We start from the raw sequence: 19611 nt of genomic DNA, 5'->3' as shown, positions 1-19611 counted from the left end.
AAATTTGGGGTCGACTACATAATATCCACTGACGCCAAGAACTTCTTAAGTACAAGCTTGTGAAAACTGAAAAAATTAGGGTCATATTGACCCATCACAAACTTCGTAAATACCCTACCAATGACGGAGGGTTAATTATAGCATTGTAAACAATATACAACTACGATAATAAAGGGTGTAAGATATACTGAATATATAAACAATCTACTATAAATAAAGCTTTTGAATATTTTAAAAGATAGGGAACATTACAGCTTTTAAAAAGACATAAACCTCCATTTGAATTTATATGTGCTCTATTATAAATGCAACTTAGTTAAATTTACAAGCCAAAATAAATGAAAATGCTTACTTAGAGTATTGTTTCATACAAAATATACAGCAAGGATAAAGAACACAGCTAGAGTATGAATAAGGCAATTATTTTGAAATTATTGAATAAATTGTATTTTTCCTATTATCAAGCTTTCATGCTAAATTTCGCATCTTCATAGAATGAAGATTCAAAAGGCCTTTTTGAACACTCATCTAGATTATATATTGTTGCAAAATACATAAAATTAATTTACAAAAGCAAATGTTTATGTTGCAAGATTCACTACATCAATATTTAATCTACGAAGGCAAAAGGTATTTTAATCGAAAAAGGCAAAAACATATAACAAGGTATGCAACTGTAATATTAAATATACAAAAGCATAAGCGAACTTTTATTCTTTACAGGCAAATGTTTGTATGGAAAGGCAAATATTTGTGTTGTAAGATGCATCACTATGTAGTAATATAAGAGTACTATTTCAAAATGTATTCTGGAAAGGCAAATGTTGGTGAAAAAAGGCAAATATTTGTGTCGAAAAAATTGGGACACTACTTTAACATTTATCCTAAAAAGGCAAATATTTGTGTACAAAGGCAAATATTTGCGTTGCAAGATAATCTACTAGAAATACTATTTAGTAGCTTTATTACAAAGGCAAATGTTTGTACACACAGGCAAACATTGGCATGGCTAGTCTAGTAAGTAGAGACTACATTAAAAATTATTCTACAAAGGCAAATGTTTGTGTAGAAAGGCAAACATTTGCCACACCCTCAACACACATACATCATTTAATCAACAAAGGCAAGAACACCAACATATAACCAGATAAGTCAGGAAAACTCACCACAAGTGTCCTCGTCTTCCGAGAACAAGTTGTTGTGCGGGCACAGCGTCCTTGATATGTTGGTGAATTGTTCCAACATTAGTGGTGTTTGCACCAACATTGGTAGTTGCCACGAGAACACACCTGGAATGATGGCGATATTGTAATATGATTTGGGACCAGTCATTGTCATTTTATGAGCCATAATGAGTGTTTGAAGACTACTTGACTACATTTTTTATGTTATTGATATAGAAAAAGGACTCTCAGTCCACTTGAAGGGATTACTGTAGCATGTGAGGCTGGTATTGTCAAAATTCGATCTTTGATAGGCAAAAATTGTTACAATTACAATAATGACGAGTATAAGTCGCAATACCCCATGTAAGTTGTTTAACACCCCTCGCTACCAAAAACGCAGTAAAAACAAAGCAGCACTTAGCACTTCCATCTTAAGTTAGTAGAGAATCATTAAAAATACACAAAAAACTGACAAGAGATACTACTCTTCTTACATTACAATGTAACCTACCTCACTCCTACATAGACAAATCCAATGACACCTCATATGTTAAAATCCGTCAAGCCATTTGTGTTGTATGCCGTGTCAAAGAATAAGAAATACATACACAAATACGCTCCAAAAACATTACCCGCAGTCGGGTAATTAAGCTGAAATATGAACTACCTTCGCATTCGTACCAAGAAAGTTTCTACAAACATGAACCTCACCTTTCTGCTGCCTCGCCGTGATGAAGAGAGGATATGTGCGGTTAGCGAAGTCACTCGCCACCGTCACCCTAGCAGGAGTGTACCTCACTGCACCGGCTCCTATGTTATCCTGAAAAAGTCAAGGTATATTAATTTATAGGTTAATAAAATAAAAGAACATTCATAGGTTACATAGACGATAAGACGATGCACAATTATTAATTGCTTGGTAGGTATAAAAGAATGAAATTTTGCAGACTATCCTTCCATAAATTATCATAAAAAGAATCAGTCTATGTACTTACTAGAATAATACCAGAAAATCTATACACATAAATTTTGCACAGAAAATTCTTACAAAACACTGGTAAATACTAGAAAAGTATTTTTATAAATGTATCCCCTGAGGGGCTAAACAGGGTATGACATTTTGTACAGTATTCGAACTGTTATGGGATATTCTTTAATTAGATTGGGAGTTGTCACAACTGTCCATCAAGATCAGTTACCAGTCTCAAATAGTTATAATAGTTCTATGTGTAGTCGGTCGTAGGTATAGTCCGCATCAAACAGCTAGTCCGCTCTGACCATAGAAACGAGTCGCGTCGAATAGCAAATTGTAGATATTAGCGGGTCGAAGGCAGCGCGGGAACTCCGGCACCCGTTCGGTGTACGCTCTCGCACACGGGTACATAGCTGCGTTAGTATGCCCTTACGTTGCTACGAAATATATGATTGTAGTTGTGCGCAACAACTTCAGAGCGGACTAGCAGTTTGGCGCAGACTATACTTTACTACCCAACTGCATTGAAACCCCTCATAAAGTGTATTTGAAACCAGAACACAGAAATCTGCAATGCTGTTAAAATCCAAAAAGAGATCTACTAATTTTAAAGAAAAAGAAAATCCTTACACTTACTAATCCTTATCCTTACTAATATTATAAATCCGAAAGTAACTCTGTCTGTCTGGTTGTCTCTTCTTCACGCCCAAACCACTGACACGATTTTAATGAAATTTTGTACAAAGATAGTTTGAGACTGGAGAAAGGACATAGGATAGTTTTTATCCCGAAAAATTCCACGAGAACTAGGGATGGCGATCTAAGATCGATTAATCGGAGAATCGATCTTTTGGACCAAAAAATCGATTATTTTAATCCATATTAGTAAGGATTGAATCGTAAACTATGCATTTGATCAAGTTATGATCTTTAGCAAAGTTGTTGTTCATGAGCCCACGAAGGTTTCAGAGTTGGTACGACCAATTTTCGCCAGATGGCGCCACTGTCATTCCAATGAAGGTACAAATTTTCAGTTTTATGTATGTATGTATGCATGTCATATTATTTTCTTTTAAACGCGGGCGAAGCCGCGGGCAAAAACTAGTTATGAAAAAAAATATATATTGTAAAGTTACTAAGGAACAAAACAACGTGTAACATTAGGAGTAATTTATTATTCTGTGGTTAGTGGTGTTGATTTCACAATGTTATACTATTATATAGTTGTTGTATGTACACATATATGACGACTTTATTAAGTACAAATATATATTATGTTATCAAGATAGTAGAACAGTTTGTGGTTCGATTCTGGCAGCAAAACCGCCACACCTATTTCTGCTTAATAATAGAATTAAGCGCTGCTGTGTTCCTGTTTGAAGGGTGTGGTAAGGGATACATACTTTTCCGAGGCGTTCCAGCTTAGTCCCCAGGGCTAGCGGCGCATCTGTGACGGACCTCAAGTTTGAATCAAATCTTACTGGGGCTGATAGAAGATGTCCATGAGCAGCAGTTGCCATTTACCAACAGGTGTTTGCATCCTCGTTTGCTACTCCTATATTATATATTAAAACTTACTCCAGCAAACTCCATGATGTACTCGACATGTCTACTGACATTCACCATGTAGACCACATCATACTTATATCTGAAACAAAATACATAAAAAAATATTAATGTATATAATAGAATGCAACAGCTATATGTTCCCTTGGGTCGTAATACTGGGTTAATGCCCAGAATAATGTCTCTCCCCACCTCAAATCAAATCAAATCAAATAGTTTATTTGTTAATAGATATAGATATAGGATTTGTTAATAGATATAAATATTTTATTATTTTGATTTTTTACTGACATGTGATATTATTGTGTAATTACACCAATGTGACTAATTGTGTTGTACGATCAAAACAAAGTAAGTTAACATAAAATTAAGTTTATAACCATATTTGCACGCCGAAATGGTAAAATAAGAGGATTTTTGTATCTTAGGACAGATTTAACCAGAGTTTTGTACCTTAATTGGCAAATAAAGATGTTTTTGATTTGATTTGATTTAGGTACAAAAAGGTGGTTTACATATTACTAACAGTTCCATTATATCTAGTCATATCATCATGACATACAAATAATAATATAATTATTTATACAGAAGATTACAGAATTGAATTAAATTGACTCCCCAGGGGTGGTCCAAAACTCTTCATGATATAACTGCAGAGACAAATTTGAAGGGTAAAAGTACTTCAAATTCACCGCGCCAAACTTCTAGTCCGCTTTGAAGTTGTTGCGCGCAGGTTATATACTGCGTAACGTAAGGGCACACCAACGTAGCTATACCCGTGGGCGAGAGCGGGCAGCGGAGGGTGCCAGGGTCCCGCGCTGCCTTCGACCCTATCTTCTGATATCTACAATTTGCTATTGCGACACGACTTGTTTCTATATTCAAAGCGGACTAGCAGTTTGGCGTGGAGTCTACCAGTGTAAAATTTTAATGTAATATTAATTAAATTGGAATGTTTCATGTCTACATTCCAATTTAATTAATATCTATTTTTTACTGACCAAAGATAAAATTGGACGAAATCTAAAATGAAGCAATTCTTAAACCGCAATCTATCTATATGCCTATTAAAGGCAAAACATTGGATAGATTGATAATTAATAGACAATAGTCCTCAGGGGTACCATCTAGGGTTAAATACACTTAATCTAATCCAGGGTTGATTACAGATGACCATATGGGAGTGACATACTCCTATTTCATACGAAAAGCATAAGGTCGTTTGTCCGATACCGATAATTAATGACGGCGCCGAAGTAGCGTACATACATTTACTATAGCCGCTTGTCCACCGCACGTCCGTCACCCGAGCACCGTCATCCCGGCCGCCGATATTTCGAGTAGATCGGCTTGACCGCTAGATCGGCACCGAGATTTTGACGGCCCGATGTCCCGGCAATATAAAACACGTTAGAACTTGTCCATACACTGTCGTCACACGTCGATATCGATTGGACAAAATAAACCGCCGATATCGGTCGCGGAGGACTCGCCGTCACGACATATTAAAATCGGCCCCAAAATAATCTCGTTCACGGTATCGGCTTGGTGACGGTGCGGTGGACAAACGACTTAATAGTAATATTATTATGAAAGAACTAAGTCACAGAATACTATCTGAGACAACATCTGGGGAATTAAATTAATTTAGTTTTATCTATTTATTACAATTAATTGTATTTGTTTTTATTTTTTACTTTCTTCTTTTATTTTTTTTTTCTTTTTTCACTATTTCTGCATTTATATGTTTATTAAATTACCGTTTATACACATCTATACGTACAATATATATCTTATTTTGTTGAATATTTTATTTAGTAAATCTATTTATATTTAATTCTATCAATACCGTCCTCGCTGATCTCTGTTTGACCTAAAGGTTGACTGGTAGAGAATGTTCATAGCATTAAGTCCACCTTTATACCATATTTTAGGTATATTAAGAATGAATAAATAAATAAATAAGTACTTAAGCATTATTGATAAGTTTATCTAATGAAATACCCACTACAAAGGGATTCTCTGTCGGTAAATGACACACTGATAAAACATTTATTAACATAATACTATGAATACATATAATACTCGTAAATACAGCAAATAAAGATTATTATTATTAAATACAGATACATAGAACAGAGTCTGTTTAAATTTTTAAAATAATAAAGGTACCCAAAGGGTAAAGCAGAACCCTATTACTAAGAATTCGCTGTCTGTCCGTCTATCACAGGGCTCTATCTCTGGAACCGTAATATTTCATTTTTTTACAGGGGATGCATAATGGTAGCCGCAAATTTGAAGGTGGTAGAACCCTTTGTGGTTCGACTCCGGCGGCACCACCGCCACACCTATTTCTACCTAATGACAACAGTGATAGGCGCTGCTGTGTTCCGGTTTGAAGGGTGTGGTAAGGGGGACAGACTTTTCCGAGGCGTTCCAGCTTAGTCCTCAGGGGTAGCGGCGCATCTGTGGCAGACCTCAGGTCCTATCCTATCTGGGTTTGATTACAGATGTCCACGAGCGGCAGTAGCCACTTACCATCAGGTGAACTGCATGCTCGTCTGCTACCCTTATATTATAAAAAAAAATACTAAAAATAAAAAAAAGTTGAAAAGCGGCAATACTTATACAATCTCTGTAAAAAATTCAAGTGATAAACTATTATGGTTCAGGAGATAGAGCCCTGTGACAGACGGACAGACAGTGGAATCTTAGTAACAGGGTTCCATTATTACCTGTTGGGTACAGAACCCTAAAAAGACTTTGTTTATAACATTCGCTGTCGAGGATGTCTAATAAGTTGTTTTTTTTTTTTTTTTTATAATATAGAAGTAGCAGATGAGCATGCAGTCCACCTAATGGTAAGTGGCTACTGCCTATGGACATCTGTAATCAACCGCAGATAGGATTAGATATTCCTACCTGAGGTCGGCCACAGATGCGCCGCTACCCCTGAGGACTAAGCTGGAACGCCTCGAATAAGTCTGTCTCCCTTACCACACGATATTATTTACGATTACGACAGAGATAATAACTACTTTATAATACGTACAATGCACTACAATAATAATGAAATAAACAATACACATAATCATAATTAATGCTGTATATATCTTATATATAACGAGCGTTTGCCCGCAGCTTCGCTCGCGTTACTAAGTAATATTTTCATACCCTATTTTATCCCCTTGGGGGTAGAATTGATCAAAATCCTTTCTTAGCGGATGCCTATGTCATAACATCTACCTGCATGCCAAATTTCAGCCCGATCCGTCCAGTGGTTTGGGCTGTGCGTAGATAGATCACTATGTCAGTCAGTCACCTTTGAGTTAGGTATATTTAGAAATTCTCGTGTCACAATGTTAGTTACCGTATTCCTCCGAAACGGCTTTACCGATTTCACCAAATTTTATTTGCATATTCAGTAGGTCTGAGAATCGGCTACCATCTATTTTTCATACCCTTAAGTGATAAAGGTTGTTCACCCTTAACATTTTATAATTTATATGGCAACACAACGTTTGCAGGGTCAACTAGTTATTTTATAATATAAAACAAGCAAACTAAGGGCAATTAAATCTGCTACAAATCAAATAGAATCATAGTTGTTTCTTAAACTGGCCACAGATACATTAATCTCCGCATAAAACTGCTAATCCGCTTTGAATATAGAAATGAACCGCATCACCATAGCAAATTGTATGACTGCACCTGCTCGCAACAACTTCAGAGCGGACTAGCAGTTTGGCGCGAACTATACAATACTTAAACTAAACCTCTAAATGTAATCTTTAAACCACAATAAGGGGCTAGAAATAGGGGTGGAGAAGGCAAAAATAGGGGGCCACTTCCATACACATGGGTTTGCCTTGGAATCGAACCCAGGACTATAGTTAAGCTACATGATGACCACAACAACACAGTTATCATAATTATAATGATTATTATAAACTAAAGCAGTAAACAAAGACAACTTCAACAATACGAAAAATAAATGCTAATATTTAGAATTCTATCTTGCATTATTTTATTGCGGCAATTTGTATACTATTATTCTATTTTTAATAACTAGTCAGGCTTAGATACTTACGTATTATTATAATTAAAAATAATTTCGTCACTTATTCGTTGCTGGCATAATACAGCGGGTATACACAAAAGAATAAATATTTGTATTCCGAATACAGTCTCCATATTTGACTATGGTCATTTAAACACTTTTAACTGGCGTAATTAAATTGTTTAAACAATAACACACTAGATATTTAGAATGTATGGTCTGATATATTTAATTGTATTAGAAATTAGACCAATTTGACAATTTTCGACACTGAAGTTCACTCAGGGGGGGCACACTTCCATACAAAATGGCTTTTTGTGTAGATACTAGCGCCACGTAACGACTCGCCCCGGAAGCTTCAAATTAAAATGGCGACGGAGTGACAGTTAACCGTCAAAATGATGTGTCTGTTGTCAAATGTCCGCAACTTCGTTAGTCGTTTCTAATTTAAATAGTTGTTTTTGCACTTCAGAGAGACACCGTTGCGACAACTGTACATATTTGATGCCTCCCACGTAAGTTGTATCTTTAACATCAACTGTAAAGGAGCGTGATTCGAAGATTCACATCGTCACAAATTTTTGTATCTTTCTGAAATTTTATAAAGTATGTAAATGTAGTTTTGTTCTTGTATCAAAATTGAGAAAGAAAAAAGTATAATGCAAATGTGAATCTTTGGAACACAGTCATTTATAGTTCGTGTTTTGGAGATACAACTTATAATTTACCTAATTTTAATACATATAATGAATAATTAATATGTAATAGGTATCTATAGATATGTATGTAAAACCCATGAGTAGTTCTGGGGCAGGCCACTAGGGGCGCTTTAGGGGAGACAAAAAATCCGTAGAGTTTCCTCTCTATAACATGTATATAATAATACTCTATGAGTTCACTCTACTAAATAAATGTCAGTGTCAATTCAGTGTCTGTAATCATTTGTTTCCGTTTATGCTACTCGAATATTTGTCGCAATAGATGTTTCGAGTACAATTATTATCAGTATAACATGGTATCGATTTTTAAGAGTAGCATAAATAAATGTTAATATAATATAGAACTACGCCAAATTGATCACGGAATATATTCCGTGATCCATTTATTAACAACATTATAATCTTTGAAGAGGCATAACGGCATAACACTTTAAGCACGCATTTAACGAATTTATCAGCAATATTATACTGACTCAGCATGTATGTGTAAAATGAAAATGCCATAATATTTTCTCAATTGAAATATATACGTAATTCTTTTGAGAAATAAATATGTCTTGTACCTTCAAAGAATACTTTGTTTATTTTTTGACTACACTAATATTATATAGAGGAAAACTTTGTTTGTTTGTTTGTTTGTTTGGTTGTAATGAATAGGCTCAAAAACTACTGGACCGATTTTAAAAATTCTTTCACCATACTAAAGCTACATTACCTACGAGTAACATAGGCTATATTTTATATGAAATATATTTGATAAATATATTTTATATATATTTGATAAATATATTTTGGGGCGGTACAAAGTTTGACGGGTCAGCTAGTTATTTTATATAATTAATCATAATTCATCGATAATGATTAAATACACGCGAACTATAAGTGGGTTTATTTAATTTCTCATAATCGATTATGTAGTCGGAATTTAAATATTCGATTGTTCATCAAATAACCAGAATAGAATATAACAACAGTATATCTGTTATTTTTTTCTTTTAACTACGAAAGCGACATATTATTATTACTAATACTTAATTTGGAATCTTGTTATAAACATAAATAAATTCTATGACATAATTTTACTAACAAAAAGTATAACTAAACGCCACGCTAAAATTGAACGCATCCTTAATCCACCAATAGCAACCGTAGATGGTTCTTCGTTATTTAAAAAAAATAAGTCCCGCGAATAGAATTCAAGTATTCATCCCACCGGTCGGATAACGCGCTGTGATTGGTTGATCGATTGAACAGGTGCTATGCGTCATCCGCCATAACGTTGGAATTTGTGAAAGTACGCTTTGTTTGCTGTGTCGGAATATTGCGATTGTTTAGTGAATTAATATTGTAAAGTGTTATTTAATGTTAAATTAGCGATGAGTGAGTGGTATAGAATGAAGAGTGGTTTCAATAACAAGCATAATTCGTCGGAATTATCGGTGGAAACATCTTGTGACATGTCGGATTCTTTTAATATATTTTCGGATAATTTAAGTCCTATACCGGCGTCTATCGTGCCCCGGAAGCTGGACTTTACAAGTTTGGACGACGATGACTGCATACGGGATGCTGCGCCTGCTCCTGTGTCCCTCAGTCCTCCTTACAAGCGTGTGAGAGCGCTGAAGTAAGTACCTTGGATCATCTAATAACCATATATATATATACCACGTTACGACACTTTTGACCTAGCGTACCTATTAAAATTCATGTCAGGTGACCAAATTGCCGTTTTAGGGAGAAAGTAGCGTCGTATGTCGAAATCAAAACAAGATTGGCTTATATATTATGCATGGGCAGGTTATTTTCACCATATATTACTGTTAGACACTTTGTAGACATGTTTTTCGGTTTCTTGAAGCTTCTAGAAAACTATAGCCCCATGCACGCATCAGCTGATGAATGAATTATGTCATAAAATTAGTTAATGCTGTTTGGTGACTTGTAATTATTTAAATACAAAAACCCGGCTTATAAATAAGTAAATGAAAAGTGAATTAGTTCATAATTTAGACATCTTATATGTTTAAATCTAACCGTTTGAGCTGTGGGCTTGTCAATGACATGTACTAATGATGTTATAATTATGCTTCAAAACATTACCATCCACATTTGGTTAATTAAATGATATCTTGATAATTAATTGACCAATCAATTGATTGAGATCTATCTATATGATCTTTATCTTTATATGATCATGTATGAGGTGGTCTAATAGTCTGTAAGTGTTAGTCGTAAGGGTTTACATATAACTGATAATGTGTGTACAAAATTTTATGTAAATCGGTTATGTAGTTAAGACATGAAAGTGTAACAAACAAACACACATTCACATTTATAATAGTTAGGATAGCCCTTCATAGGTCATAAGAACTATGATGGCTGTCATATATACCTTCCGCTGGCGTTCATAACTTCCACAAAAACAAAGTGCCATCAAAAACATAACTTGTAAATAAATAATAGTTTAAAAAAACTAAAAAAACACGTTTTATTGCTTTTCAAACAAAAAACTAGAAAATAATTCTAATGACAAAGGGTTTAATATTACATTAGTAAAAGATTGAACAATAAATCATAATGAATCACCACAAAATAAAATTTAAGTTATCATAATAATTGTCAACGGTCCTTGAACCGTGCAAAGTTTTAAATTAATCAGAGTTGTGGGAATTGGTGCAAAATGAGCTCAAAGATTCTTATTTATTTATTTATTTAATTCACAAAATCCACAGCTTGTAACAATCAATTTACAATCTAAACTTATAATATAGGTCTTGAAGCCAATTACGGATTTACAATATACTTATTAAGCTAAAAAACGTCACATAGTATTCACCACATTACTTAAGAATAAAAGCATGAGATTTATATATATATTTCAACATATATATAAATAAACAATGCGCTCGAGATTTTTTTTTTTAAACGTGGAAGAGTGTGTATGGTGTGTGTGTGTGTGTGTGTGTGTGTATGTGTGTATGTGAGTGATTGAACGTGAAACAAAGTTCTGTTATATATGTGGGATAATACCTACATGGTTAGGTTTTAGTTTTATTTGTTATTTTTATATAAGAACTCTGACGTAGTTTGATTGAGTAAAAGTAGCAACACTGAAGAAGAAAGTCGGTTGGAGAGAGTTTAAAACGATGTATGTGTATTTTGACATGAGCTCTGAGAAATAAAATAAGAATTAAATATCACCATCAACCTCTCATTTCTACGATCCCACATATACATAGATAGATAGATACATCTCAAGCGGTTGGTAAATTTATTCATTCACTTTCTTCCACAAGAACAAAGTGCCATCAAAAACATAACTTGTAAAAGAAACAAGTCTCGCAACTTAGTTCTTCTACTGTAAAAAGCTGTGAGATCCATGTAATACCAAGTCAGTTAATTTATTCATTGACACTCTTCCACCAATAATTTAAAACACAATAACATGTTTATACTAGTAATACTAGACTATAATTACTAATTACCTTTAGTCCTAAAATTAAGGATGTAATTCTACCATAGTCATAGCAAAGTAAAATATTTTTAGATCAAAAACACTCTTAGATCTAAAACTGTGCGTAAAAAAGTAACTTACTAACCTATAAATTCCTCCCTTTTTGAAGGTGGTTAAAATTTAGGCTTGTTTTGTGAAAATCTGTTAATTACATTAATAAATGTCAATGTAATTGTCTTTACATATAAATATAAAGTTGCATTTACATAATTGGTAGCATAAATCGGTTATAAAAATTCCATCTATTCCAAAATCTTGCTGGCAGCTAGTGTAGCACTATTTCTAGAAATTTTTATGCAAGCAATCTAGCTACAAACCTAATACAATAACTACATAGTGTTATAACAGCAATATCATTTATAATACTATGATTGAGGATCAATTTTGACTTGCAGCTGATAATTACCAAAAAACTTGATTACCAAGTCTAAAAATATACACTAGAAAATTTTATATATTTATCTGATTGCAGAGGTTTATTGAGCGTATGTCTCTTTAGGAACACCCTACAGGCCAAATGGCTTGACAGATTTTAATGTATGAGGTGTTGTTGGATTCATCTAAATTGGGAGTGACTTGATCATTTGAGCAGTTGGGTTTTCGTTTTTGCAATATTTATTTATTGACAGTAAGCCTGGCTACTAAACTAAAAAGGGAAAAATGGTTGATGAATCAAATAAAAATATTTCATTTTCGCCAATTTGTATTATAAAGACTTGCAACATATGTTAGTGACTTGTCCCAATGGACAAATTTAAAATGGATGTTCCATTATATTACATGCATAGATTAGTAAAGATTACTCACTCCTAACAAGAAAATGTACCCAGTTTTGAGAATTGAAATAGTTGCGTAAAAAAGTATTGCCACGTCTCCGTGCTAAAATGTCCCTAAAATATTTGAAATAATTATGTATTTATTACGTAAATTACGTAATTATTACGTAAATTAGTCATTTATTCGTAAATTTTCTCTAAAAATGTTTTTATTTGTCAAGGATTCAAAAAAAGAATTTACTAAAATAAGCTGTTTGTGGTTTCATTCAATTTAAAGGCGGCGAAGTATCTTTACTAATCTATGATTACATGATGCAAATATATTACAAATTTCTTTCCAACATGTTCCTACACGTTCCAAATCTGTCCACACAGGTACAAACATTGGCATAACTAGTTTGCCAAACACCATTGTTGACCTAAATGATTGTGTGGAAACTTGTTTGACCAGTTTTTTGGTAACATTTGCTTCGAGTTGTGTTAATGTTTTGTGTTTTATCGTTAGTTTCTAGGATTTGAATTAACGGAAAATAAATTGATGGTGATTCAAGGCTTTTTAACAGTTTTTCAAAGCTTTTATTAAATGTATCTTCTTATTGATTTATTTATTTATGCACACATAGACAATTAATACAAGAGACTTATAAATAAAATTTCGTGCAAAGGTACTGCTTATTCTTAATGAAATATCTTCCAGCAGACCTGTAAAAGGAGATAGATGCATGCACGAGACTAAATAAAGATATGCTATTATTTATTTCAACAAAATATAGTTTAAATAAAATATAGTTGTCAAATATAGAATGTAAGGGTTAAATTTTATAACTGAATTTTACATCACTTCACCGTAAATGATTGAGCTGTAGTTGATCATACATGCTTGGTTTGTATGACAATGCATGATTTGATTAGTGATGTTATTCTGGATCCAATGGATGCCCCAAGATGTAGGTAAATGAAAGAGTTTTCTGGGAAGAAAATCAAAATGATGGTATAGTTCGCATAAAACTGCTAGTCCGCTCTAAATATAGAAATGAATCATGTCGCCATAGCAAATTGTATGACTAGACCTGCAAGCAACAACTAGCGGACTAGCAGTCTAGAGTGGATCATACTAAAAGTTAATTTTATTTTTAAAAGCATTTTTTTAAATATAAATTTGTTATTAGCTTCACTTTTAACTAACAATGTAATCTTGGAAGTCAATTTTAACCTACTTCTATTTATCATATTGAAACAAAACTTAACATGTTTATGTAATTTGGATGAGACAATACTATAATTTGGTATCTTGGAGCTGATCTGATGATGGAATCAACAGGTGGTAGAAACTCATCAGTGGCTACCACTAAATACCTCGAATATGAGTCCATATGACTTGTTTTAACCAATATATTGTTCGTGAAGCAGTTCTTGCGATTCAGTGGAAAGTGTGGATGACTTTCATATGAGACAGCCTTAGTCATTACGTGGCAACGTATGTGATCGTCTTCAGGTAGAACCTGTTATATATAGAGCTAGTTATAGATGTCCATACGACAATTACCATCAGGTGGCTTACATGCGTGTTACTTGGGCCTAAAGAAAAGTGACACAAAAAAATCTTTCACCCTGAGAATTTCGGTTGAAAATCAGTTAAACCACTGTTATCTTAACAATGACACGAGCATATGATCGGAACAGCTGACATCTGCTGCAAAAAATACGCCCACGCCACAAAAAATACGGAACACCTTACCGTACGGTTTTATATGAAATAGACTTACCGCGCACGAGAATAACGTCTATTTTCAAACGATATTTGCGTTTAAAAACACGTGTAAGGTTTTATATGGATCCGTGAGGTAATGTGAACGTTAATTTTATAAGAATAAGGCCTATAGCGTACACTTTTGGCATATAAAGCGTGTTTGTTTTCGAAAAGTTTTTTTTTTGTAAGTAGTTACGCGATTTCACTCAAGATGTAGTGTTTGTCAAAGTGCGTTAAGGTTTTTGAGAAATATTTGTTGAGAAGCGATGTTTATTATGTGTTCGGCCTGAAGCGCAACGGGTTTCAGGTTCGATCCCCGGTCAGACATATGTACCTAAATGATGAATATAGATTTCTGTTCTGGGTCTGGGTCTTTTTGTGTTTTCGTCTATGTATTTTAATTTATTTATCTTTTAACAGAAATTAAAAAGCCAGTTGAATAAAGATAATAGTCACGAATTACAAAGGAATTTAATACACTTATTCCCAATCATTGATCTATAACTAAAGATCCGCCACAAGCGGGCAAAACTTGAAACATACAAAATACGGCAAGTGGTGTAAAACGACTCCAGCCAAGTCCAGTCGCTCTCGCGCGGCGTAGTAATACACACGAATGTCACTGAACACGTTAAACGTCATTATTTTGAATTTAAAGCCTCAAAATGCCTTCTTGTGCAATGCGTAAATGCAAAAATTATGTTCGAAAAAGAAACAAACTTCATGGAATCACCTATCACACGTAAATGAAGAGAAATTATTAAATTTTGTTTATTTTTCGTGTTCGATCCGCCATGATTACGTGAGTAACCAGAAAGAGACAAAGTATGTTTTTGTCAATGAAAGTGATAAAGACGCAAAATGCATGGTCATAGATCAACAGAACAGAAGTGACATTTTATTGAATCTGACGATGTTCATATGTCGTATGTTATAGTTTAAGATCCCACTGCTTAATTTTTATATTAGTGTGTTTTTAGTCAAAATATAACATTTTATGGTTTATTTTAATAAAATAAAATCGATATATGGGAAATTCTGTATCCTAATCTTTAAATTTCCTTCGATACCTGTGGTAAATAATAAAAAATATTACCATAAAATATATATAGGATAGTATACGGTATTTTAAAATTTCTTTAATTGAATAAATATTTCAATCATTAAGGTCGTATTTCTTCCTTAACCTAAACATAATTTAATAAACAATCTTTGTATAGCCAGAAATTAATCCTCAAAAAAACCACGGTAAAATTAGAATCTTATATATAAAATTCTCATGTCACAATGTTAGTTACTGTACCTACTCCTGCGAAACGGCTTTACTGATTTTCACCAAAATTTATATGCATATTCAGTAAGTCTGAGAATTGGCTACTATCTATTTTTCATATCTCTTAAGTGATAAGGGTTGTTCACCCTTAACATTTTTTTTATTTATATGGCAACACAATGTTTGCTGGGTCAGCTAGTACATTTATAAAATTTACACAACTTTGCAATTATTGGTCGTGTGTAAAATAAAACTGATAATAATAAACATAGATTAGTAAAGATACTTCGCCGCCTTGAAATTGAAATAAGCCAGAAACGGCTTAATAGTAAGTTCTTTTTTGAATTCTTGTCAAATAAAAACATTTTTAGAGAAAATTTACGAATAAATAACTAATACTGCGTAATTTACATAATAAATAAATAATTATTTCAAATATTTTAGAGACATTTTAGCACGGAGACGTGGCAAAACTTTTTTACGCAACTATTTCAATTCTCAAAACTGGGTACATTTTCTTGTTAGGAGTGAGTAATATTTACTAATCTATGATAATAAATATAAACAATTTTTAAATCGTATATTTGAAACCAGTCGATACATCTGTATAGATACATTCTTTCAAATTATATTTTTATATAATAATAATTTATTTAGTTAAACTGTACTATAACATTTCTACGTAAACGACATACTAAAACTATTATCGACAGTTTTGGACATTTTTTACCTTCTGTTCCATTATTTCTTTGTCTTTGACAAGCATACGGATCAATGGGAAAGCCACCATACGTCCCGTTTTTACGGGACAGTCCCTTTTTTCGATGCTTCGTGCCGTTGTCTCCGAAATGAACCGTTGCCATTGTCAATTAAGTAACAGTAAATAGTATAATTGTGAAAAAAAAACATGGGGTGCTCCATTTATCAGTTTTCATAAAGCGCCCCACATTTTTTGCACAATTATACTATTTACTGTTCCTTAAATGATACTTATATTGAAAATAATTTTCTACTTTTTAGTTAATTTGATCATAAAAGCGTGTTTTTTATTATTTTTAACTATATTTTTTCAAGTAAAGTATTTGACATAAAAAAAATCGATGTCCCGTTTTGACTGAAGTAATCATTGGTCACTATATTCTATGGTCAATATTTACGTTTGCGTACACTTGAAACGCAAGGTCAAACACTAGTTGTCTTTTTTTATCACATTGTTCTAATAGCTCTGTCCCTTATAGAACATTTGTCTATGTAGTTAAAGGTAAGTAAATTAAAAAACGTGCATGTGTGCTATCAAAGCAGTTTCGCTCAAGTTTTCTCTTAAGTTAGTGGGCGTATAACGTGTCTAGTATAAAATGTCATTGTTCCCAATACCACAAAAATAACTTATTTCTGACCTGTTTAGCAATGTAACATGATGATGTAAATGTTTTGAAACCGCTGACTAGCAGACGAAACTTTAAGAACCTTTAAAGCGTCTACATTTGATACAAACTTGTTTCAATTGTAATAATAAGAACCGATTTTCACATTCTATTGTAAAGACTTCCTTTATGATCTTAAGAAATCTCAGGTGTTCAATGAATAGGACTTGCGCGTGTGTGCGCCTTGTTGTACAAGTGTATCTTTGTGTGCGTGAAGGTAGGGCGATTCGTAATGGGGTGCTATTTTATTGCGAAATCGGCTAGTACCTATTTTGACGTGTTTGAGAAATATTGTGTTCTTTAGAAGTTTTGTTTGTGAGTGATTTATTTTTATGTTTATTTTTGTGTTGTGTGAAAAAGATTTATTACGAAGTTGATAATTTTAATTTTCGCACGAATATTTTTTATAACGTTATTCTTTTGGAAAATGATGAGAGTAATTTTTTTAGAACTGTTAACTAAAATCGACATCATTAAGTTGGCTAAATGTCGCAATTTTTGCAAAAAAAAAAAAAAAGTAGTCTTAAATGTTTTTCGAGACATTCCAGCTTAGTCCTCAGAGGTAGCGGCGCATCTGGCCGACCTCTGGTTATTCCTACCACCCTAATCCTATCTTGGATTGATTACAGATATCCATAGGCCGCAGTAGCTACTTACCATAAGGGGGCGTTCAAGTATTACGTAACGCAATTTGGGGGGGAGGGGGGGTCTTGTAAAACGTTACGATGCGTTACAGGGGCGGGAGGGGGTCTTTCTTAATACACGTTACGTAACATTTTTTAATAAAAAAATAGAGAATTGAAACTCCTAAATTGGCAACCCTTTTCATTTACGTTTTACGGGAAATCCCTTGAATGAGTGGGTTCAGCCGAACTAAGTCCTGAGTATTCTGAGTTAGACTAAGTATAGTACAGTATAGTAGTATATATGCTTTGACTATACTTAAACTAACTTAGAATACTCAGGAGACCTAGTTCGGCTGAACACACCCAAGGATAAAAACTATAACATAACTTTTTAGCGAGTTTAGGGTAAAGATTGACACTTGAGTGTTACGTAACGTTTAGAGGGGGAGGGGGGGGGTATAGAAAAACGTTACGGTGCGTTACAAGGGGGGGAGGGGGGGTCTAAAATCTTCAAAAATTGCGTTACGTAATACTTGAACGGCCCCTAAGGTGGACTGCATACTTGTCTCCTACTCTGCTGCTACTTATATTATAAAAAAATATACTTTGGTATACATATAGATACACGATTTATTATATACAAGATATTATCTACATATGATTACTTATTTATATGAATTCTCCATTCCTTCCAGACTCTTCGACAGCCCCCACACGCCGAAGTCGCTGCTGGAGAAGTGTTCCACGCCCGCCCACAATCCGCCCAGGTCCAGGTTGTTCCCGCCCAAGTTGAACGCGCCGACGGGTGAGATATTATTTTTATGTAATTAAGTAGATTTGACAGCAGTGATAGCCTAGTGGTAAGGCAACTCGGCCTCTTCATCCAGGGGTCCGAGGTTCAATTCCCAGACTCGCCTGATTTTTCTATGTTATGTGCGTATTAGAAGTTAATAAACACTGCTTAAACTGTAAAGAAAAACATCGTGAGGTAACCTGCATACCTGAATAACTTTAGAAATAAATGTTTTCAAAGGTATGTGAAGTCTACCAACTCGCACTTGGCCAGCATGGTGGACTATGTCCTAATCCTTCTCATTCTGAGAGGAGACCCGTACCCAGCAGTGGGACAATAATGGGTTGATGATTATGATGATGAAGTAGATTTAACTGTCACCATCGTTATACCTATTGCTGCCTTATAAATGTTAAGGGCTGCTGTGTTCTGGTTTGAACGGAACACATACTTTGCTGAGACATTCTCAGCTTAGTCTTAGGCTAGCGGAGTATGTGGCCCATCTTAAGTAGAAATATCTAATCCCCAGATAGGTTAATTACAGACGTCCATGGGCGGCAGTAGCCACTTACCATCATGGACTATGGATGTGCAGGTGGACTGCATGCTTGTCTACTACTCCTATATTATATAAAAAAGTACATTGAGATTGATAAATGATAAATATTTTTTGCACCCCCCAGGCATGCCGTCTGGCTCGTCCCACCACTTGCACCCACCGTCGGGGGATGAGGACAGCGCGCTCGGCAGCCTGCCCCCAGACGAACCCCTGGACGAGACGAGGCCCCCCAGGAGGCCTATTGCCAACATCAACCCTTTTACACCTGATGGTGAGTGACAGTTTTCGTTTATCAATTTATGCATCCGGAAATTATAGAAGAAATATAAAAGGAATATTTTTAATATATAATAATGTTTACAGGCCAAGCATTAAACAAGAAGAAACGGGCGTTGTCGAAAACACCAACCAT

The 19611-nt window shown here is 34.2% G+C and overlaps 2 protein-coding genes across 2 annotated transcripts in view; one reads left to right on the top strand and one right to left on the bottom strand.

Annotated features, from left to right (window-relative positions):
- The window catches only part of LOC140757049 (SID1 transmembrane family member 1-like), a 31677-nt gene extending 23634 nt beyond the window's left edge, over positions 1–8043 (bottom strand). Inside the window, exons 1-4 of the mRNA XM_073092602.1 lie at positions 7796–8043; positions 3718–3787; positions 1878–1986; positions 1167–1289 (exon numbers count right to left, since the gene is read on the bottom strand). Of these exons, the coding sequence (XP_072948703.1) occupies positions 1167–1289; positions 1878–1986; positions 3718–3787; positions 7796–7899 (406 nt within the window). The 5' untranslated portion in view covers positions 7900–8043. The remainder of the gene's footprint in view (positions 1–1166; positions 1290–1877; positions 1987–3717; positions 3788–7795) is intronic.
- Positions 8044–9734: 1691 nt separating this feature from the next.
- The window catches only part of LOC140756993 (wee1-like protein kinase), a 16428-nt gene continuing 6551 nt past the window's right edge, over positions 9735–19611 (top strand). The window contains exons 1-4 of the mRNA XM_073092539.1: positions 9735–10108; positions 18543–18652; positions 19324–19470; positions 19563–19611. The exon at positions 19563–19611 is cut by the window's right edge and continues 34 nt beyond it. Coding sequence (XP_072948640.1) covers positions 9861–10108; positions 18543–18652; positions 19324–19470; positions 19563–19611 — 554 coding nt within the window. The 5' untranslated portion in view covers positions 9735–9860. The remainder of the gene's footprint in view (positions 10109–18542; positions 18653–19323; positions 19471–19562) is intronic.

This window comes from Epargyreus clarus, unplaced genomic scaffold (genome assembly GCF_041222505.1).
Source record: "Epargyreus clarus isolate Ecla_fem2 unplaced genomic scaffold, WU_Ecla_fem_2.2 ptg000036l, whole genome shotgun sequence".
Classification (NCBI taxonomy): domain Eukaryota; kingdom Metazoa; phylum Arthropoda; class Insecta; order Lepidoptera; family Hesperiidae; genus Epargyreus; species Epargyreus clarus.
Note: the sequence above shows the minus strand (reverse complement) of the source record. Positions and strands in the feature narration are given on the sequence as shown.